The sequence below is a fragment of the Salvelinus alpinus genome, chromosome 1 (assembly GCF_045679555.1).
Source record: "Salvelinus alpinus chromosome 1, SLU_Salpinus.1, whole genome shotgun sequence".
In the NCBI taxonomy this organism is placed as follows: Eukaryota; Metazoa; Chordata; class Actinopteri; order Salmoniformes; family Salmonidae; genus Salvelinus; species Salvelinus alpinus.
The window spans coordinates 52,822,637-52,847,433 of NC_092086.1; the positions used below are offsets into that span (position 1 = coordinate 52,822,637).

The following is a 24,797-nucleotide window of genomic DNA, read 5'->3' on the forward strand; positions in this document are numbered from 1 at the left end:
GGCCACAATCAACAGCATGATCAACTCTATGTGAAGGATATGTCGTGCTGCATGAGGCAAATGGTGGTCCCACCAGATACTGACCGGTTTTCTGATCCAGGCCCCTACTTTTTTTTAACCCTTGTGTGGTGTTCAGGTCTGTGGGACCCATTTTCAATGTTTATTAAAATAAAAATTATACAATACATTTTTTTTTTTTTAAACCTGCGACTCATTGGCCTTGGCTCATTTCTGTAAAATAACAAATTTTCATTGAGTGCACACTGTGCACCCCCCTACACAATTTATATTACATATGTGGTGTTTGGCTCCACTGGACCCCAGGGTAACAAAAGTGTGTGTGCGTTCACTCTGTCTTCCTCCTCCCTGTGCCTGCTGTTTCAACATAGCAACAAGAACCTGTCTTCCTGCATCTTCCTGCCTCCCACTTTTCTCGCACTCTTTACCTTTTGTAGTGTGTGAACCTGCACAATGTTTTACAATACATTATTTCAATACATTGTAAAATAATTCTGTATTTTCCCACACTCTACCCCAGCCAGGTGCAAATTGGGGGAGGGACACAACAAATAAATAGCTTTGCATGTGTGGCTCCTTACCACAATCAGTATGGCATAAATCATCTCTGCTCTGCAGAGAGAGAAACTAGTGTGGAAGGAGCGTCTTCCACTTTGGAAGAAGAAGAATTTTCCAAATATGAGGATCATGTCTCTGTCAATTCAGAGTCTGACAGTGAGTTGGAAGAAGAGGATGAGATTGACCCTCAGCCAGCCCCAGGACCAGCCGTCAGCAGCCAGCCCCAGGACCAGCCCATCAGCTACCAGCTCATCAGCAGCCTGCAGGAGGAGAAAAATGGATGTAAAAAAAATGCCGAAGGAATGAACCATCCTGCATGGCTGCCAATGTGATAAGGATGCAACCAGGGCCGACGCGGATGGTGGTTACTCATGTGCAGGACAAAAAGTCTTCTTTGAACTGTTCATCCCAGACACCATCCAGAAAATCATTCTGGACTGCACTAATTTGGAGGGAAGGCATGTTTTGGAGAGAGATGGAAGGAGATGGACCAAACTAATTTACATGCATACTTTGGGGTTCTTATTCTTGCTGGTGTTTTCAGATCCAATGGGGGAATCCACAGAATCTCTGTGGGATGCAGAAATTGTCAGAGAACTTTTCACCGCAACAATGTTTCTGGAAAAGTTCCACATTATTTCTAGGATTATCTGCTTCGATAACCGAGACACCAGACCAGCTCAGCAGCAGAGAAACAAGCTAGCTGCAATCAGGTCAGTGTGGGACAAGTGGGTGGACCGCCTTCCCCTGTTTTATAACCCTGGGCCCAACATTACTGTTGATGAGCAGCTTATGCCATTTAGAGACCACTGCCCCTTCAGGCAGTACATACCATCTAAACCCGCAAAATATAGAATCAAGATCTTGGCTGCCTGTGATTCTACTTCATAATATGTGTGGAACTTGCAAGATTATACGGAGAAGCCAGCTGGAGGAGCACCTGAGAAAAACCAAGGGATACAGGTTGTCCTGGACGTGACACAGGGATGCAATAACTTTTTTTTACTTTGCACAAGATGGGACAGGAGCTCCTCAAGAGGAAGCTGACGATGGTAGGAACAGTATGAAAAAACAAGCCAGAGCTCCCACCTCAGCTGTTGAATACACAGAAGAGACCTATCAATTCCTCTAAGTTTGTGTTCACGTCAGACACATCGCTAATGTCTTACGTGCCAAAGAAAGGCAGAAATGTGGTACTCATGAGTACACTGCATAGGGATGGGAGAATATGTGGGCAGGAACATCAAAAACCAGAAATCATAATGGATTACAATGCCACAAAAGGAGGGGTGGACAATTTAGACAAGCTGGTGATTGGCTACAGCTGCAAAAGAAGAACCCTACGCTGGCCACTTGTGATAACATCTTGGCGTACAATGCGTTTGTCATCTGGATGGCATTGAACCCAGATTAGAACAGAGGGAAGCTCCAGGGGAGATGGCTCTTTCTCCAGAGGAGGCAACATATCCCAAGGACACCAGCTTCTGCAGCCATCGTGAAGAAGATTCAGGAGGAAGATGCTGGTGCCCCATTTGCCCGACCCACAGAACCAACAACTCCAATATCAGAAGTAAGTGTGAGTGATGTTTTTGCATGTGTGTGTGTCTGACTCTCCTACCTTAGCCTGGTGAAACTATATATGTGAGTGAGTGAGATGTTAGTCAAATTCCTGAACTAAGTGTTTTCATCATTCTAGATTGCAGCCGTTAGCAACAAGAAGAAGCGCTGCGATGTGTGTGGACCCAAGAAGGACAGGAAGACACAGTACACATGCATCAAGTGCAAGAAATACATGTGCAGCTCACACAGTAAAACTCTGCCTCATGTGGTGTGTAGACCGGCCTTCATTTGTGTTCAATAGGGAAATGTATAATTTCCGTAGAATACTACGTAAAATTTGTCCTTACAATTTGTTCAATTCAAAGCAATAAACATTAATAGTGATGAAAAACCTTGTTTCTTTTATATTTGTTCAAGATAAACATGATTTATTCCACCCATGTCTTGATTATTTAATAAAACAAATAGAGCTTTTATTACTAAATGTGATCTACCAGGGGTAAATGGCAAATTTGAACCATGTAAATTGTCTTTATTGCTTGTAATTGATATAAGTCAACATCTAAGTATTGAGTATTTTTACGTAAATTGTTATGGCTGTATTGTTTTAAAACCCCAATAACGTTGTGGGGCCATCAGACTCGCAAACATTGGGTGAATAAAATAAAAAAAACACACAAGGGTTAAAATATCTGTATTTCCAGTAATGTGAAATCCATAGATTAGGGCCTAATTAATTAATTCATTTCAATTGACTGTTTCCCTTAGATGAACTGTAACTCAGTAAAATCTTAGAAATTGTTACATTTTGGTTCAGTGTAATAAAGGGGTTTCATGCATCTACTATCGCATTTGCGGACTAATGCAATATAGGCTACTATTGCTAATGTGATGAGTAGACTGCAAAGTCATAATTTAGGTTAACCACATAACTCAATCACTGTAAGCAAAACAGAAAATTCTGAACAATGCATTTCGGAGCGCGCAATGACATAATCAGAGACGTTTCTTCTCCTTTCTTTGCACAGGAAACATTTTGCCTTTTTCTGAACACATTTTGTGAAATTCTACTACACTTTATATGACTGGAGAAATAAGCAACATTTTTCAATACGACAAAAATTAGTAGCCTACTCTGCTGACACACAAACAGATGAGTAAAAACAACCTTGTCTTGAACGTAACTATCTAATCTAGGCCTACAAAAAGGAGTCACAAATTCGCCAATATGACATCCATCTAGCCTGGAGGAGGGAATTGTCTCCCCAAATTTTTGGGGATCCAATGATAAAGGCAGTGAATATGGTGCACTCATTGGGGATATGGTTGATGCTCTCCTCTGGTGCCAATAAGAGGCTACTGTTTACTCAAATGGGAGTTCAGAAGACAAACTAGAGTCCTTTCTTTTCAGCAATAGCCATTTGCTTTCTAAACTATGTTTTTCCCATGATTGTATTTTGAAATATTGATATAGGCCTACTAAACTGCTTTTCACTGACTGCTGCAACTCAACAATCAACTATTTTGTAGTCTATTTGCCGCCTGCTGCCCAAATTACTCATTTAAAACAAACAGCTCATTTTTAAAAGAAGCTAATGATTCTCTATGGTCAAATCAAATTCTCTGGTGTGGTATTTGTAATGATGTTATTTATTTCTGTATAAGGCACAAGTAATTATATAGCTAAGTTTGGAAATGTCATTCTATTTACATTAGGGGAAGCTTATCTTCCCCTAGCCTACTGGCTGCGCCGCCTATGCCGACATCAATATATAAGTAGCCGGTGCATAAAACTGGCTGTGAGGCTTACAAGGCCAAGTTCAAATGCCGACATCAAATTCAAAAGCAATCGGCGAACTGCCTAAATAGCTGACCTGAAGCAAGCTGTTGGGTACTGTCTCTGCTCGATGCTGAGCGAAAGGTACACAGGCTGGCAGCTTCCCTCCGAGCTAATTGCTGCATAGTCTTAAAGCCAGCCGATAGATACGCTAAACAGACGTTGCATTTTAATGGTGGATTTGAATGATTTTAGTCAACTTTTTTTGTAGCCTACTTTTACATTTTTGGTCTTAAGCTATACCCAACTGACACACCTGCCTGTGCTACAGCATTGTCCTAAGCAGAGACATTAACATAATCATCTTCATCATCGTCTTCACTGTTCATTTTCTCATTCGAACACCCGCAAACATTTCTTTGAGTGTTTCCCTCCTCGTTGTCATAGACATCCTCTGATTTTCCATAGCTCTGCCCTTTCTCCTTCTCATTCTTCTTTGCACCCTTCACTCCCTCCAGACCTCTCTGGCAACAGACGTTTTCAACATTCACATAGTCCTCTTCCTCTTCGTCGTCCTCCCCTCTGTTGTGTCTGTTGTCAATACCTGTTGCATAACAGTTTGCTCATGAATTTTCGTTACAGCAAACTCAAGGGGGAAAAAAGCCTTACAAAGAAAATTATTTCAAAAGTCTTTGGGCCGAATTTGAGATGCTGCTTTAACTTGTCAGGCTCAAGGCGTAAATCAAGTTTATATTCAGCCTTTGAGTTTACAGTATAGTGAAATCACTTACATTCTCCCTGGTCAGTCTCTGTAGATGGCTTTCTGTTCATCCTTGTCCTCCAGATGACTAGACAGATGACTAGAAGAAGCAGAAACAGCAGTGCTACCCCACCAATCCCTCCAGAGACAATGATGGGGACCATGAATGCTGAAGAAAATGTAGGTATTTCAAGATTTAGACCTACAGATCAAGACTTGGCAAATTCATAGGATATAAAAACAAACAAAAAAAGTGACGTGAAGGATTATAAATCTTACAACACTATGATTCTTCTCACGTTTTTAAACACGTTTTTTTAAAGCATGCGTTACTTTACCTCTAATGGTGACAGCTAGTTCACTATTAGCCGACCTGAATGACTGGGTGGAGACGTTGACTACATAGCTGCAGCTGTATTTCCCCTGGTCTGTATACTCTGCAACAGGGAAGTGGAAGGAGGCAGAGTAGTTGACTGCTGGCTTAGTTTCAGTCCTGTTGGACCCAGAGAAGTCCAGGTAGAAGAGGCCTCCAGGATACTGTGGCTGAATGGAGCAGGTGATGGAGAAGCTGTGGCCCCTGGTCACCTCTGGCCCCTGAGGTTCCCAAAACATCCCTCCATTTGGAGGACTGAGAGAGATGTTGGGCTGTAGCAGGACCACTGGGAAGGAAGTAAACAGCAATTTGAAAGTCATGTGATTCCATATTCACACCTTCTGACTGAGAAATGTGTGTGATGGACAAGGTAATCAGTCTCTCGTCCCTATCAAGGCTCTGAATTTTAAATATATACAGTGAGCTCCAAAAGTTTTCGGACAGTGACAAATGTTTTGGCTCTGTACTCCAGCACTTTGGATTTGAAATAATAAAATGAATATGAGGTTAAAATGCAGACTGTCCACTTTAATTTGAGGGTTTATTCATCCATATCGGGTGAACCGTTTAGGAATTACAGCACTTCTGTACAACGTCCCCATTTTAGGGGACCAAAGGTATTGGGACAAATTCACAACACTTACTCAAAAGTTTTACAACACTTACTCATTCAAGGTTCTCTTAATTTTTAATATTTTCTACATTGTAGCATAGTGAAGACGTCAAAACTATGAAATAACACATATGGAATCATGTAGTAACCAAAAAAAGTGTAAAAAAAATCAAAATATATTTTATATTTGAAATTCTTCAAATTAGCCACCCTTTGCCTCGATGACAGCTTTGCACACACTTGGCATTCTCTCAACCAGCTTCATGAGGTTGTCACCTGGAATGCACTTCAATTAACACGTGTGCTGTGTTAAGTTAATTTGTGTAATTTCTTTCCTTCTTAATGCGTTTGAGCCAATTAGTTGTGTTGTGACAAGGTAGGGGGGTATACAGAAGATAGCCCAATTTGGTAAAAAACCAAGTCCGTATTATGGCAAGAACAGCTCAAATAAGCAAAGAGAAACAGTCCATCATTACTTTAAGACATGAAGGTCAGTCAATACGGAAAATTAAGAACTTTGAAAGTTTCTTCAAGTGCAGTCGCAAAAGCCATCAAGCGCTATGATGAAACTGGCTCTCATGAGGACCGCCACAGGAATGGAAGACCCAGAGTTACCTCTGCTGCAGAGGATAAGTTCATTAGAGTTACCAGCCTCAGAAATTCCCGCCCAAATAAATGTGACAGATTTCAACTAACAGACACATCTCAACATCAACTGTTTAGAGGAGACTGCGTGAATCAGGCCTTCATGGCCAAATTGCTGCAAAGAAACCACTACTAAAAGGATACCAATAAGAGGAGACTTGCTTGGGCCAAGAAATGAGCAATGAACATTACAGGTGGAAATCTGTCCATGGTCTAGAGTCCAAATTGGAGATTTTTGGTTCCAACCGATGATCTCCGCATGTGTATTTGGTTGAGAGAATTTTATTTTATTTAACTAGGCAAGTCAGTTAAGAACAAATTCTTATTTACAATGATGGCGGGATTTTAAAAATGTATATATAAATAGGACAAAACACACATCACGACAAGCAATACACCATAACACTACATAAAGAGAGACCTAAGACAACATAGCAAGGCAGCAACACATGACAACATGAAAGCAACCAAGAGTGTACAAAGTTGTCATCAAGGCAAATGGTGGCTATTTGAAGAATCTCAAATATAAAATATATTTTGAGTTGATTAACACTTTTTTGGTTACTACATGATTCTATGTGTTGTTTCACAGTTTTGATGTCATCACTATTATTCTACAATGTAGAAAATAGTAGAAATAAAGAAAAACCCTTGAATGAGTATGTGTTCTATAACTTTTGACCGGTAGTGTACATGTGCATGGCTTCTTATGGCTGCAATCGTTAACGGGATGATATGACAACAGCCAGTGAAAGTGCAGGGCGCCAAATTCAAACAGACATCTCATAATTAAAATTCCTCAAACATACTGTACATACATACACACTTTTTTAGATTATACTGTACCTTTATTATTCCCCACAAACCCTACCACCCTTCCCCCAATTGGAGTAAACTAGTAAACAATAACACTTAGGCTTCTACCTTCAGTTTATACATATTATACACATTTTACAGATACTATCTATTTTAAAATAGTTATATTTTGTTTGTTTTTAGTCCTTCCATTTTGATATCTATTTGTAACTGCTATTTCACAAAATTTCTGAACCTATATACATTTTACAGACACATTATGTTTTACATTGGTTCTCTTTGTCACGCAAAATGACGCTGGAGAGACGAAGCAGGTACGGGGAGTAACATTTAATAAATGACGGACATATAACGAGACAAGCACAGCGTCAGCAAACAAAAACTTAGACAAGAAACAATCAATGCAGCAGCAGGGAACAGAGCAAGGGAACAGACAAATATAGGGGAGGAAATTAACATGTAATAAGTGAGTCCAGGTGAGTCCATTAACGCTGATGCGAGTGACGAGAGAAGGCAGGTGTGGGTGATGGATGGCAGGAGCGTGTGATGCAGGGTAATCTGGCGCCCTCAAGCGCCAGGGGAAGGGAAGAGCGGGAGCAAACATGACACTTGTCATTAGTCCCATTCTTCAGCTCCATTCAACCCCTCCCATCTATCTCTAACAAGATCCATTTTTGGATTTCTATTTGCCATATATTTTTCAACTGTGCTGTGATGCTTCACAAAAGTACTGAACCTTTTTATTATCATAGCTTCTACAGATTGTAAATTAAAGAAACATTTTTGCAAAAATAATTATTATATTATTGATTGACTTTGACTTTTCAAATCACCCAGTATTGCTATCTGCAGCGTTAGTTCTAGGTAAATGTTGCAATTCTTCAGCCATTACTGAACCTGTGACCAAAAACGAGCTACATATGGACAGTACCAAAATAAATGATCTAATGACTCTGCCTCCTCACAGCAAAATCTGCAGAGCTGGGAAGATTTTATCCCCCATATACATAACATTCTATTGGTTGCAAGAATTTTGTATAATAATTGAAATATTTGACGTTTTGAATCCGGCATTGTTTTGCATGTCAATTCATAAACCATGTGCTCAGGAATAAGTACATTGAAAATCTCTTCCCAACTATTCTACAATTTATATGGCACAGCTGTACATTTTTTGGTCCTTAAATGAAATTGGTATATGTTTTTATCTATCACAATTTTCTTGCCTCTTCCATTTTTGTGGTAATGCTGCAATTAGTTGGTTGTAATTCTGGGTAGAGCATACATTTCCATATGTCTATGTTAGCTGCATGTGTGACAACTCCACTAGTCCTATTTATGATATAATTTACAAAAATTATACATTTTATTGAAAAATAAGTTCTCTTTAATTAATCAGTTAGTATATTTGAATTTAACCACAATAGTTGTTGTATTATTTGTTCTGTCTTTTCATGTGGATTAAACTGAAATTGCAACCAACTTTCTAAGGCTTGTTTAAAAAATAACAATATTGGAGATGATTTCATTTTCAAATAACTGAAAGTGAGCAGTTGTAATCTGAATAAAGGGAAAAAGGCCATTCTTGAACATGGGGTGAGACATTCTTAATAATTTACTAGAGAACAATTTCGGATTTAAGTATAACTTTTGTATGACTGATGCCTTTAGTGAGAGGTCTAATGCTTTAATAATTTCTGCCCTCCGAATTCATATTCTTTATATAAGTAGGCCCTTTTAATTTTGTCTGGCTTGCCATTCCAAATAAATTGAATATTTTTTGTTCATATAATTTAAAAAGCAGGTCTCTAGGTGTAGGCAAAACCATAAGCAAATAGGTAAACTGTGACATGACTAAAGAGTTAATAAGGGTGATTTTCCTTTCCATGGTAGCAAGATCTTATATATTTTTGCTAACTTTCTATAAAAATGTATTGGAGTGAGATCATTTCTTTCTTTTGGGATTGTATACCGAGTATGTCCACATCCCCGTCAGACCATTTTATTGGTAAACTACACGGTAATGTAAAAGTTGAATTTTTCAGTGATCCAAAATCCATACAATTAGCTTCGGTTAGTGGAGACTGAAACGAAAACATATTCTTAAAGTACTTTACTTCCTCTTTCAAAATATCATTTGGTGAATCATGCGTGACTCCTTCATTTGTAACAAGTTTCAATAAAAAACAAATTGGTGTCATTTCTATGTTGAAGATGGAAAAAGAATTTGGTAAATTTTTCCCCATATCCCATCCAGTTTGCTTTATTTTTTATAATATATTACACTGGATCTTTCTTTCTTGTCTTTTTCCTCTAACTTATTCTGTGCCTCTATGGTACAGTTTCTATTGCTATCTAACTGTACTGTTAGATCTAACTGTTTTATAGATGAGTACTGAATTGCATGGCCCCTAAAGGCACATTTAAAAGTGTCCCATACAATAAGGGGGATCTGCTGTACCTATGTTATGTCGGAAAAAGTAAGTTATAAATTCTTCTGTCCTAGTTATAAACAAGTTATCATCTAGTAGGCTTTGGTTCAATTTCCAATATCCTCGCCCACGTGAAAATTCTGTAAGAGTAATATATATGCCAACTATGTGATGATCCGGCCGCATTCTGTCCCCTATCAACACTTTAAAACTTTTGGTGCCAGAGAGAATGACATAAGAAAGTAATCAAGACGACTAGCTTAATTAAGCCTCCGCCATGTATATCTCACTAGGTCAGGGTATTTAAGCCTCCATATATCCACGAATTCCAACATGACAATCATGATTTCCTTAAGTGCCTGAGGGTGATAGTTTGTAGGGTGATTTCCATTATGGTCCATGGAGGTATTTAAAACCGTATTAAAATCCCCCACCATAATAATAGAGTCTAGTGTTGCTTATAGAGTTGATAAATTCTAATATATATTTTCAATTAAGCTTGGATCATCATTATTTGGACGCTATAGGTTAATAAGCCAAATCTGTTTACTGTCCAATAACATTTAAAATCATCCATCTACCTTAATGATCTGTTTGGACAATTTGCACATTTGCATCAAAATTACTGTTAATTAATATCATCACCCCTTTTGAATTTCCTTGCCCATATTTTGCCCCACAGTCCTTTTTCCACAAAACTTCATCTAAAATTGTTGAATGAGTTTCCTGTAAACAATAGATATTATATTCCTTCTCTTTTAGCGAGGTAAATACTGATCGTCTTTTCTTATTATCTGCTAAGCCATTACAATTATAACTGGCTATACTTATTTCACCACTTACCATAATGAGACACAAGTTTACATTCTATTTATCAAAATATATGTCTGTAAACATACCATTAAAAAGTAACATGATGATTGAGTGTCTATATAGCTGTACCACGATATTTGCATTGCTACTAAGTAAACCTCCAATTGGTCCCCACTATTCCACCCGCTAATACCCCTCTCCTCAACCAGAGTTGGGTTGTCATCCCAATGCCCGGCAGACCACCCCCCGGATCCCATAGCCCCGGAGAGACCGGGACCCATCCTTCGAAAAGAGCACAGTGCCACCCACAGAGAAGCAGATCAACCGTCAAATGCATTTCCATCGCTCTCACCTCGATTTGTATTATATATAGCCATCAAAAAAATCTATTTATATTTTAAAATCCTGTTTCTTATTTTCCATAATTAGCTATTAATAGTTGTAGTAATGTAGGCAATTTATGCAAAGGATTTTTACCTCTCACCAGTCTCACCATTACCAAAATTACAGTATGGCAAGCAATTATTATATTAGCAAACAATTATTGTGAATCATCCTGTATTGTCTCTAACATCTTCTACTCCCTCGCAACAGTTGTGGGATACACATTCAACCCCTTTCCCCCACAACAACCACAGACTCAGATTCTCAGCAGTTGCACAGTCCCAGAGCCCAACTCAAGAAAGGTCTTGATTTGCAAATGCATATACAGTTGCAGCTGTATGAGAAGGCCTGCAAAACAAGTGGGCAGATTTGATTAACCATTGTCACGTCCTAGATGATGGAGGTCAGATATACCCCCTTCCCCTGAAACACCCACAACCTGGTCCCATGTAGTGACCATATCCCAAGCATCTCCAAGCAGTCAGACCTTTGATTTTGTGCCACCGGTGCCACAATAATACACCCAATAGAAATTAATGGTAAGTGTATTGTGTCATTTTGGATTTACCTTTATTTTAAATAAGAATAGAATATGTTTCTAAACACTTCTACATTAATGTTCTACCATGTTTACGGATAGTCCAGAATAAATTGTGAATAATGATGAGTGAGAAAGTAAGAAACAAGTATCATACCCCACAAAATAATCTGAAACATAACCAAAACAAACAGCAAATGCATCCAACAAGTTTGTAGAGTCACAAGCGTGATGTAATCATTGCATGCTAGGAATATGGAACCAAATACTCAACTTTTGATGACTTTAATACACATACTGTATAAGTGAGTTTGTCGCAGTACTTTTGGTCCCGTAAAATGGGTGGACTAGGTACAAAAAGTGCTGTAATTTCTAAACGGTTCCCTGATATGAATGAACATACCTTCAAATTAAAGCTGACAGTCTGCACTTTGACCTCAGTCATTGTATCATTTCAAATCTAAACCGCTGGAGTACAGAGCCAAAACGAAGTATTTGTCACGGTCCTAATACTTTTGAAGCTCACTGTAGATTAGGCAACACTTATTTCCCAACTACCACCTCACCTTTAGTAACGTTGCTGTAAGGGGAGCTGATGGCTTGGCTGTTGGAGAGGGTTCTGTAGAGACAGCGGTAACTGCCCTGGTGTGAAGCATCCATCTTAAACTTTGTTAAAGTAGCCCTGGGCTGTGAGGATCCAACGGTCACATTCATGACAGAGTCTCCATTCAGATAGAAGATGAACTCCACAGCATTACAGAGGATACGGGATGGAAGAGTGCAGGTGAGTTGGACATCCTCTCCATGCAAGAAGGCAGAATAGGAAGGGTCTGTGGAGAGTGAAGGCTTCTGCAAGACAACACCTGTTGGTCAAAGACATGTAGTTTAGTTAGGCAACAGTAATCACAACCTATCTACTGGTCTTCATACTGTCTTAGACACCTGCTCTGATCTAGGCTGCCCCCATCTGGTCACATAGCACCAAGTCTGGCCTGGGTTAAGATTCTTTGTGCAACAGTCAAAGTCTCCAGTAGGTGGCAGAACAGGCTATAATACTGCAGTAGTATGCTTTTTAGGATTTTCTCTCTGATGAGACATTCTTGCACAATTCAAACCATTCAAACCAAAACTCAAGTCTAGACAAGGAAAAGAGACTCCCTTACCTGAACAAATAACACCTGTGTCATTACCATGACTACAGTTATGTGTTCCTCCTGTGTGTGGGCACTGCGTGATGGAGCACTCACTGCCAGAGCAGCCAACATCATCCTGCCAAATGGGCCCACTGCCTTGACCAAAGTAGCCCCTCTCTGGGGCACTAACAGCATTCCCACAGCCAAGCTGTCTGCAGGTCACAGCAGAGTCATTCAAATCCCACATGTCATTACACACGGTTCGCCAGTGACCAATTTGATAGACCTCCACCCTCCCAGAGCAGAGGTCACTCCCATTGACCAGTCTGATATTAGGTTTAACTAGGAATTAAAGAAAAATTAAAAACATTTGACAATGTGGGAGAAAATAAATGCATTTCAGTATCATATTCAACTAAATCAATGCCAAGTTGACACAAGTATAATCAAGGTATTTAGACTTTCATTAACCACAATAGCAACACAGAGGGACTTTTACCTGAGCAGACAACTTTGGCATCTTGAGACTGTAAACAGTCATGGTGTTTCAATCCTCCATGTGAGCATTCTGTGAGGGAGCTCTCACTGCCTTTACACCCAACATCATCCAGCCAAGTCGGCCTGCCACCACTTCCCTGACCTAAGTGGACACTACCTTGGACACTCACAGCCCTCCCACAGCCCAGCTGGCCACACACCACATTGGCATCGTCGACGTCCCACTTCTGGCCACACACTCTTCCCCACTGGCCCTCGTAAAGAATCTCCACTGTCCCCGAGCAGCGACTAGTGCCATTGACCAGCCGGATCTCTTCACCAGCTCACAAAGAGGAAAAGAGATGTTAGGAAAAATGTATAATTATTAATAAGCAAATACGCAATTTAACACTGCCAGTTGTCAAAGCTGTTTCAAACGTGTTAATTAACCTTTTTGGACTTTAACAGCATTTTAAAACCTTTGAGACTTGTGTTCATGTTTTTCTTTTATTTAACTAGGCAAGTCAGGTAAGAACAAATTCTTATTTACAATGACGGACGAGGAACAGTGGGTTAACTGCCTTGTTCAGGAGCAGAACGACATATTTTTACCTTGTCAGCTCAGGGATTCGATCGAGCAACTTTTCAGTTACTGGCCCAACGCTTTAACCACTAAGCTACCTGCCGCCCCACAGGAACACTTACCTGCCAATGAAGATTTGACCATTTGATGAGCTGTTGGGGAGAAACACATACAACCAAAACATTACAATTAAAAACATTTACTGAGAATGCCATTTCTAAATGGATAACAGCTCATAATAATGTCATTAAAAAATCCTAATTGTTTTTTATATGTAAGTTTGTTCACCATTTCTGAATTGTTATTGCTACATTTGTAAATGTTAGTAAGCTGTATCTAGATAGTTATTTACATATTTATAAACTATTTTAAACATAAACCAGGCAAGCAAACATTATTTGCATATGCTGTTGTGGTATTTACACCATCTGTAAAGACAGATAGTTTGGTATATATCGAGCTCAAGGATTTCCTTTATGAAACTGCCCTGAAACTGCCCTGTGTCTCATGTACAGTAGTGAACTTGTCGTGGTTGACATTTGCCAGACTCTCACAGACTTCTGTTTAGTATACAGATAAAATAATGTATCAGTTTCACACAAAATGGCCTAATTCCTTTGTTTAAAAATCAGCTAGTCCTGCTTTCTGCTAAATGCTATTAATGACTCTCAACACTATTTTGTGAAATAGTTTCTCCACTTGATGTTGACTTGATGTTATTTCCTGATATAAAATGTCAGCAGTGTTGAGGAAGCTACTGAAAATATAGTTTAGCTGCTACCAGTTACTTCACACTGGAGTAAAAAGTTCAGTTACAATGTACAGTGGGGAGAAGAAGTATTTGATACACAGGTAACTTATTTGCCTGCCATATATTAAAGACACAAATTGGCTGAAAGGAATCGGCAAAAATAGAAAAAATACCAGTTTCACTTGAGGACAAAAATGTTGACAGCTGCGCCGTAAAATAAATGGGAAGAGATTTCCGATGTATCGATTCCATGGCACATGATTTATGAACTGGTACAAAGAAATAACACTTGATTCAACACTTAGAGTTTTTCAATTTAAATGATTATATACAATTCTTGCCACCAACAGAATGCTATATATATATATATATGGGGCATACAACAATCTCAGCTCTGTAGATTTCGCTGCGAAGAGAGAGAATCAATAGATCATTTATTCTGGTATTACCCCTATGTAGCTTGTTTCTGGTCACAGGTTCAGGAATGGTTAAAAAAAATCATAACATGCACTTAAAATTAACCTTACAAATAGCAGTGTTGGGCGATTTGGAAAGCCATAGTTAGTCAATAAATAATCTAATAATACTCGTACGAAAGGTTTTCATCTTTAGCTTACAATCTGTGGATACTATACGATTAGAAAGTTTCAAAAATTATGTAAAAACATCACAGCACAATTGAAAAATATATGGCACATGGAAACCAAACGAGGGGGGTCTATGGTGATAGGTGGGATGGGCTGAGAGTGGCTGAGGGTTGGGATTAAAGAGTTTATGTTTGGTAATGTATTATTGTAACGTGACTGCTTTATATAAAAGTACCATGTATGTCAAATGTGTATGTAAATGTATGTATATGTAGCAGAAAAGCTGTAAAAAATATATATATATACAGTGGGGAGAACAAGTATTTGATACACTGCCGATTTTGCAGGTTTTCCTACTTACAAAGCATGTAGAGGTCTGTAATTTTTATCATAGGTACACTTCAACTGTGAGAGACGGAATCTAAAACAAAAATCCAGAAAATCACATTGTATGATTTTTAAGTAATTAATTTGCATTTTATTGCATGACATAAGTATTTGATACATCAGAAAAGCAGAACTTAATATTTGGTACAGAAACCTTTGTTTGCAATTACAAATTACAAAGATCATACGTTTCCTGTAGTTAGTGACCAGGTTTGCACACACTGCAGCAGGGATTTTGGCCCACTCCTCCATACATACCTTCTCCAGATCCTTCAGGTTTCGGGGCTGTCGGTGGGCAATACGGACGTTCAGCTCCCTCCAAAGATTTTCTATTGGGTTCAGGTCTGGAGACTGGCTAGGCCACTCCAGGACCTTGAGATGCTTCTTACGGAGCCACTCCTTAGTTGCCCTGGCTGTGTGTTTCGGGTCGTTGTCATGCTGGAAGATCCAGCCACGACCCATCTTCAATGCTCTTACTGAGGGAAGGAGGTTTTTGGCCAAGATCTCGCGATACATGGCCCCATCCATCCTCCCCTCAATACGGTGCAGTCGTCCTGTCCCCTTTGCAGAAAAGCATCCCCAAAGAATTATGTTTCCACCTCCATGCTTCACGGTTGGGAGGGTGTTCTTGGGGTTGTACTCAACCTTCTTCTTCCTCCAAACACGGCGAGTGGAGTTTAGACCAAAAAGCTCTATTTTTGTCTCATCAGACCACATGACCTTCTCCCATTCCTCCTCTGGATCATCCAGATGGTCATTGGCAAACTTCAGACAGGCCTGGACATGCACTGGCTTAAGCAGGGGGACCTTGCGTGCGCTGCAGGATTTTAATCCATGACGGCGTAGTGTGTTACTAATGGTTTTCTTTGAGACTGTGGTCCCAGCTCTCTTCAGGTCATTGACCAGGTCCTGCCGTGTAGTTCTGGGCTGATCCCTCACCTTCCTCATGATCATTGATGCCCCACGAGGTGAAATCTTGCATGGAGCCCCAGACCGAGGGTGATTGACCGTCATCTTGAACTTCTTCCATTTTCTAATAATTGCGCCAACAGTTGTTTCCTTCTCACCAAGCTGCTTGCCTATTGTCCTGTAGCCCATCCCAGCCTTGTGCAGGTCTACAATTGTATCCCTGATGTCCTTACACAGCTCTCTGGTCTTGGCCATTGTGGAGAGGTTGGAGTCTGTTTGATTGAGTGTGTGGACAGGTGTCTTTTATACAGGTAACGAGTTCAGACAGGTGCAGTTAATACAGGTAATGAGTGGAGAACAGGAGGGCTTCTTAAAGAAAAACTAACAGGTCTGTGAGAGCCGGAATTCTTACTGGTTGGTAGGTGATCAAATACTTATGTCATGCAATAAAATGCAAATTAATTACTTAAAAATCATACAATGTGATTTTCTGGATTTTTGTTTTAGATTCCGTGTCTCACAGTTGAAGTGTACCTATGATAAAAATTACAGACCTCTACATGCTTTGTAAGTAGGAAAACCTGCAAAATCGTCAGTGTATCAAATACTTGTTCTCCCCACTGTAACTACCTGTGAGGATTGACGCTGGAGACAGGAAGCAGGTACAGGGAGAACATTTAATAAATAACTGACAAGAAACAGGACAGGAACAGCGTCTGGACAGGGGTCAAAATAACGACATCAATGCAGACACAGGGAACAAACAGAGGAAACAGACAGATAAAGGGGAGGCAATCAAATAATGATGGAGTTCAGGTGGGTCCAATGAGGCGCAGGTGCGCGTAATGTAGGTGACAGGTGTGCGTAATGATAGGCAGTCTGGCGCTCCCTGGAGAGGGAGAGCGGGAGCAGGCGTGACAGCTACCGTTGAGAGAATAACTTTGAAAAAGTAATTCACTACATCAAATCGAACTCTTGCTAAATAATGATATCTAAATCTGAAATGTCATACAATACAAAATAAAATAAACATGACTGAAAGAACACATAACTCTATTGTCAGATGTTACAGATATCCAGTGGTTGTTCCACTGGATATCATAAGGTGAATGCACCAATTTGTAAGTCGCTCTGGATAAGAGCGTCTGCTAAATGACTTAAATGTAAATGTAAATGTTACCAGTGTAGGGAGATCTATGTGACAGCCAGAGAGAGAGAGTGCATCGGCTTAGCCCAGTGGTTCGGGAGATAAAACAAAAACAGTAGGTTCCAGTAGTTAACTACACCGTTAGCAACATGGCAAAATAGTAATTAACTACTGAAAAGAAGATTTGAATTTAGATAAACTACTAATCAAAATGTAGTTAAATTACTAGTTGAATTAAGTGAAGTGGAACTACTCCCCAACACTGTATGTAACATATAGTTTATGTTACATTTATTTACATTTAATTATTTACATATAGTTTATGTTACAGCTACTGAGATATTACTCTCTGCATGTCTCTTTAATAAGGGTTTGATTTTAATCAAGTGTAATAGATAAACAAAAGTTAAATAAACAATAAAAAATGAACAGTACTGTAAACATTACACTCACTAAAGTTCCAAGAGAACAAAGACATTTCAAATGTCATATTATGTATATATAAAGTGTTGTTACGATGTTTAACTAGTTAAAGTACAAAAGGGAAAATAAATAAACATAAATATGGGTTGTAAATACAATGGTGTTTATTCTTCACTGGTTACCCTTTTCTCTCTCTCCAAGACAGAGAGATATAAAAGTGTCCCTTCACACCTAGGTGTGATACTCTGCTGTCTCAAATCAAATCACATTTTATTTGTCACATACGCAGAATACAACAGGAGTAGACCCTACAGTGAAAGGCTTACTTACAAGCCCTTAACCAACAATGCAGTTTAGGAAAAATAAGTGTTAAGTAAAAATAGATAGGTAAAAAATGGAAAATAAAAGTAACAAATAATTAAAGAACAGCAGTAAAATAACAGTAGCGAGGCTATATACAGGGGGTACCGGTACAGAGTCAATGTGCGGGGGACACAGGTTAGTCGAGGTAATTGAGGTAATATATACTGTACATGTAGGTAGAGTTAAAATGACTATGCATAGATAACAAAAAGAGAGTAGCAGCAGTGTAAATGGGGGGGCGGACAATGCAAATAGTCTGGGTAGCCATCTGATTAGCTGGTCAGGAGTCTTACGGCTTGGGGGTAGAAGCTGTTAAGCCTTTTAGACCTAGACTTGTCACTCCAGTACCACTTGCCGTGCGGTAGCAGAAAGAACAGTTTAAAACTAGGGTGGCTGGAGTCTTTGACCATTTTTAGGGCCTTCCTCTGACACTGCCTTGTATAGAGGTCCTGGATGGCAGGAAGCTTGGCCCCAGTGATGTACTGGGCTGTACGCACTACCCTCTGTAGTGCCTTAAGGTCAGAGGCCAAGCAGTTGCCATACCAGGCAGTGATGCAACCAGGCAGGATGCTCTTGATAATGAAGCTGTAGAACTTTTTGAGGATCTGAGGACCCATGCCAAATCTTTTCAGTCTCCTGAGGGGGAATAGGCGTTGTCGTGTCTTGGTGTGTTTGGACCATGATAGTTTGTTGGTGATGTGGACACCAAGGAACTTGAAGCTCACAACCTGCTCCACTACAGACCCGTCGATGAGAATATGGGCGTACTCGGTCCTCCTTTTCCTGTATTCCACAATCATCTCATTTATCTTGATCACATTGAGGGAGAGGTTGTTATCCTGGCACCAGGACCAGCCTTTCAAAGCACTTCAGCGCTATAGACGTGAGTGCTAAAGATCAGTAGTCATTTAGGAAGATTACCTTAGTGTTCTTGGGCAGGGACTATGGTGGTCTTCTTGAAACATTTTGGTATTACAGATTTGGTCAGGGGCAGGTTGAAAAAGTCAGTGAAGACAATTGCCAGTTGGTCAGCGCATACTAGGAGTACACGTCCTGGTAATCAGTCTGGCACTTCGGCCTTGTGAATGTTGACCTGTTTAAAGGGTTTAGTCACATCGGCTACGGAGAGTGCGATCACACAGTCGTCCGGAACAGCTGACGCTCTCATGCATACTTCAGTGTTGCTTGTCTCGAAGTGAGCATAGAAGTAATATAGCTCTTCTGGTAGGCTCGTGTCACTGGGCAGTTCTCGCCTGTGCTTCCCTTTGTAGTCTGCAATAGTTTGCAAGCCCTACCACATCCGACGAGCATCGGAGCCGGTCTAGTACGATTCGATCTTAGTGCTGTATTGACGCTTTGCCTGTTTGATGGTTCGTCGGAGGGCATAGAGGGATTTCTTATCAGCTTCCTGGTTAGACTCCCGCTCCTTGAAAGCGGCAGCTCTACCCTTTAGCTCAGTTTGGATTTGGGCCTTGTCGGGTGTCTCAAGTAAATCCTTTGCGTCCCACTTGTTATAGAAAAAATCTTTGTCCAGTACGAGGTGAGTAATAACTGTCATAAGAGATGGTGGCAGAAATATTATGTACAAAATAAGTTATAAATAATGCGAAAAACACACACAGTAGCACAATTGGCTAGCAGCCATCTCCGGCGCCATTCGTAATGAATGTCTCCCCCTCACTCTCTTAGTTCTTAGCCTCTTATCCTGCTGGACCTCTCAAGCTGGACCTCTTAGGCTGGACCTTTCTCAAGGAGAGAGAAAAACCTCCATCCTCAGTAGGCCGACCACAGGTCCTGGACCTTCGCCTTTAATGGAAAGAACTGGTGAAATGGGAAACATTACATTTACATAAGTATTCAGACCCTTTACTTAGTACTTTGTTGAAGCACCTTTGGCAGCGATTACAGCCTCGAGCCTTCTTGGGTATGACACAACAAGCTTGGTACACCTGTATTTGAGGAGTTTCTCCCATTCTTCTCTGCTGATCTTCTCAAGCTCTGCCAGGTTGTTTGGGGAGTGTCGCTGTAGAGCTATTTTCAGGTCTCTCCAGAGATGTTCGATCAGGTTCAAGTCCGGGCTCTGGCTGGGCCAATCAAGAACATTCAGAGACTCGTCTCAAAGCCACACCTGCGTTGTGCTTAGGGTCGTTGTCCTGTTGGAAGGTGAACCTTGAGCACAGTCTGAGGTCCTGAGAGCTCTGGAGCAGGTTTTCATCAAGGATCTCTCTGTACTTTGCTCCATTCATCTTTATGTTGATCTTGACTAGTCTCCCAGTCCCTGCCGCTGAAAAACATCTCTACAGCATGATGCTGCCATCACCATGCTTCACCATAGGGAGGGTGCCAGGTTTCATCCAGATGTGACAATAGGCATTCAGGCCAAAGAGTTCAATCTTGGTTTCATCGGACCAGAGAATCTTGTTTCTCATAGTCTTGGAGTCCCTTCCCTTAGGTGCCTTTTGGCAAACTCCAAGCGGGCTGTCATGTGCCTTTTACTGAAGAGTAGCTTCCTTCTGGCCACTCTACCATAAAGGCCTGATTGGTGGAGTGCTGCATAGATGGCTGTCCTTCTGCAAGGTTCTCCCATCTCCACAGAGGTACTCTGGAGCTCTGTGAGAGTTACCATTGGGTTCTTGGTCACCTCCCTGAGTTTGGCTCTAGGAAGAGTTTTAGTTGTTCTAAACTTTTTCCATTTAAGAATTGTGGAGTCCCTGTGTTCTTGGGGACCTTCAATGCTGCAGAACTGTTTTGGTACCCTTCCCCGGATCTGTGCCTTGACACAATACTGACTAGGAACTGTACGGACAATTCCTTCTACCTCATGGTTTGGTGTTTGCTCTGACATGCACTGTCAACTGTGGGACCTTATATAGACAGGGGTGTGCCTTTCCAAATCATGTCCAATCAATTGACTTTCCCACAAGTGGACTCAAATCAAGTTCTAGATACTTCTCAAGGATGATCAATGGAAACAAGATACACCTGAGCTCATTGTAGAGTCTTATAGCAAAGGTTCTGAATACTTATGTAAATAAGGTCTCTGTTTTTTACTTTTTATAAGTTTGCAGAAATTCTAAAAACCTGTTTTCGCTTTTTCAATATAGTGTATTCTGTGTAGATTGATGAGGAAAATGTTTTATTTAATCCTTTTTAAAATAAGCCTGTAACGTAACAAAAGGTGGAAAAGGGGAAGGGGTCTGAAAACTTTCCCATTCATTCAATTAACTGGGAAATGTACAAAATATTGAATTCTAATTGAATTCCAATTCAAAACAGTCCAAACACAATTCCAAAACTTTAAGATTGAATTCATTTCAAAATTTCAACAATGTAAATTCTCCACTTCATGAGTGAATTCAAGAATTGAAATTGACCCCAACCCTATGCCTATTTAACTTTGGTTTGCCATTTCAAATTAAAAAAATTCTCGTGTGACTTGAAAGACGATTCTAGACCATTAATAAATATGTAAACTACGATATCACTAGAGAATTAATCAGTGTAATTTTTCGCGTAGATGGACCGGTGTTATCCTCTCCGCAGTTTCAAGATCCTATTTCGCTACATTTTAATAATTGCAATAATTGCAACATTTCTCAACTTTTCCAGTATAGGTCCGCAAAGCACACATATTTTTAACTTTGAAGTCACAGTTGTGTGAGCCAAGAAAGTAGACATGAGAACTGGAAATTAATCCTTTGTTATAGGTCAGTTTGATTTTGTGACTGTCTACCAAGTCGCTCGTGAGCAATATCATCAATTCATGGAGACCAAAATCCACAAATTTAGCACGTTAAAATTCCTTTGCAGACATTAGTAAATCCAGTACATAAATCATAGCCTATTGAAACAAGGCTAAGCTAGAAAGAAACAATATATACTGTACTTGGATATAGCAGAAGTCACAGAGACAACAGATACCAATCTATATATAGAGTAAATTGTTATTCATGAGAGGCACTTGAAAGACCTTCCTTTATGAAAACTTAGTTATTGTAATACACAAAGACTCACCTAATGCCATAAAGAGTAGAATTGTCACCATCTTGGTCCTTGTAATGTCCTCCGATATCAGATATGATTCTCTCCAACACTTGGCAGTAAATTGCAATTTTTACCCCAGATTGAACTATTTTCAAGTTACAATACAATGGACTCAACCAACAATACAACCAAAATTCTGCTGAACCAAAATTGAGAGATAAATTACCATGGTCTGGCAATGCTACATCCATGTAAAAAATATCAATGCGTTATCTTCTACACACTTTCAGAGTCACACTGTCACAAAACAGGAAATCCTGGCCCACTACTGGCCACCGATTCCACTAAACTGAGCTCAACACTGAGCTCAACGCCACAAACACCATTTGTTTCATTTGTTAAACAAATAATATGAAACCCATAAAACCTGAAAATAAACTGAGGGGCCAATAAGAAAAGCACAGAACCTAAAAAATAAGTCACCCCCTCAAACAAAAATTGTAGTATAACCCTTAAATGTTCTCTGAATCTTGTGTTTGTTCTTGTAACGTGATCTACCATAGTCCCAGGTCCACTGAAATGCTGCTCTGAAAGTGGGCAGGTAGCCTAATGGTTAGAGGATTGGGCCAGTAACCAAAAGGTTGCTTGATTGAATCCTTGAGCTGACAAGGTAAAAATCTGTCATTCTGCCCCTGAACAAGGCAGTTAACCCACTATTCTTAGGCCGTCATTGTAAATAAGAATTTGTTCTTAACTGACTTGACTAGTTAAATAAAGGTTTAAAAAATGGTGGAGCCCCCCCGGAGTTAAGAAACAACATTTAAAAACACACAATGTGTGTTAATGCTAATGCCGGAAAGTATGTCGAAGATCACACAATGATCTTGCATAATCAAAACAGTTGTTTATGTATTTTATCCCCAAATGCTGGTTGTGCATCCGATTGCATTACAAGATCAAGATGTGATCTTCTACACACTTTCTGGTGTTAACATTACCATAACAGAGAAAAGCAGTACACTGTCATGAAACAGGAAATCCCAGCCCACTAACCACTTATGTGGTTAGTCTCTGGTCTGGTCGCTGATTTCACAAAACTGCGCCGGTACACAACACTGAGCTCAACACCACAAACCCCATTTCATTTATTTTTTTAACCAAGAATATCAGACCCATAAAACACAATGATGGAGCTATACATACAATTATTTATTTATATATAAAACATACAGTACCAGTCAAAAGTTTGGACACACCTACTCATTCAAGAGATTTTCTTTATTTGTACTATGTTCTACATAGTAGAATAATAGTGAAGACATCAAAACTATAAAATAACACATATGGAACACATATGGATATCAAAATGTATTTTAGATTTTCGATTCTTCAAAGTAGCCACACTTTGCCTTGATGACAGCTTTGCACACTCTTGGCATTCTCTCAACAAGCTTCACCTGGAATGCCTTTCCAACAGTCTTGAAGGAGTACCCACATATGGTGAGCACTTGTTGGCTGCTTTTCCTTCACTCTGATGTCCAACTCGTCCCAAACCATCTCAATTGGGTTGAGGTCGGGGGATTGTGGAGGCCAGGTCATCTGATGCAGCACTCCATCACTCTCCTTCTTGGTCAAATAGCCCTTACACAGCCTGGAGGTATGTTGGGCCATTGTCCAGTTGAAAACAAATTATTGTCCCACTAAGCGCAAACCAGGTGGGATGGCGTATTGCTGCAGAATACTGTGGTAGCCATGCTGGTTAAGTGTGCCTTGAATTCTAAATGAATCACAACAATCAGCAAAGCACTCCCACACCATCACACTTCCTCCTCCATGCTTCACGGTGGGAACCACACATGCAGAGATAATCTACGCACCTACTCTGCGTCTCATAAAGACACGGCAGTTGGAACCAAAAAATCTCAAATTTGGACTCATGAGACCAAAGGACAGATTTCCACCAGTCTAATGTCAATTGCTCATGTTTCTTGGCCCAAGCAAGTCTCTTCTTACTATTGATGTCCTTCACTAGTGGTTTCTTTGCAGCAATACGACCATGAAGACCTGATTCACACAGTCTCCTCTGAACAGTTGATTTAGGGATGTGTCTGTTACATGAACTCTGTGAAGGATTTATTTCGGATATGATCTGAGGCTGGTAACTCTAATGAACTTATCCTCTGCAGCAGAGGTAACTCTGGGTCTTCCATTCTTGTGGCGGTCCTCATGAGAGCCAGTTTCATCATAGCACTTTATGGTTTTTGCGACTGCGCTTGAAGAAACTTTAAAAGTTCTTGAAATGTTCCGCATTGACTGACCTTCATGTCTTAAAATAATGATGGACTGTCGTTTCTCTTTGCTTATTTGAGCTGTTCTTGCCATAATATGGACTTTTACCAAATAGGGCTATCTTTTGTATACCACCCCTACCTTGTCACAACACAACTGATTGGCTCAAACGGATTAAGAAGGAAAGAAAGACCACAAATTAACTTTCAACAAGGCACACCTGTTAATTGAAATGCATTCCGGGTGACTACCTTGTGAAGCTGGTTGAGAGAATGCCAAGAATGTGCAAAGTTGTCATCAAGGCAAACGTTGGCTACTTTGAAGAATCTCAAATATTAAAATATATTTTGATTTGTTCAACACTTTTTTTGGTTACTACATGATTCCATATGTTTTATTTTATCGTTTTGATGTCTTCACAATTATTCTACAATGAAGAAACTATTAAAAAGAGAGAAAAACCCTTGAATGAGTAGG

At 39.9% G+C, this 24,797-nt stretch overlaps 1 protein-coding gene across 1 annotated transcript; it reads right to left on the reverse strand.

Annotated features, from left to right (window-relative positions):
• Nucleotides 1-2,814: 2,814 nt before the first annotated feature.
• On the reverse strand, nucleotides 2,815-22,303 carry LOC139580335 (uncharacterized). Its single transcript, XM_071408895.1, has 8 exons — nucleotides 22,062-22,303; nucleotides 13,603-13,632; nucleotides 12,920-13,240; nucleotides 12,451-12,762; nucleotides 11,854-12,150; nucleotides 5,012-5,332; nucleotides 4,705-4,842; nucleotides 2,815-4,517 (listed from the first exon to the last, which is right to left on the reverse strand). The coding sequence occupies exons 1-8, from the start codon at nucleotides 22,090-22,092 to the stop codon at nucleotides 4,252-4,254; spliced, it is 1,716 nt and encodes a 571-aa protein (XP_071264996.1). The 5' UTR covers nucleotides 22,093-22,303; the 3' UTR covers nucleotides 2,815-4,251.
• Nucleotides 22,304-24,797: the final 2,494 nt, after the last annotated feature.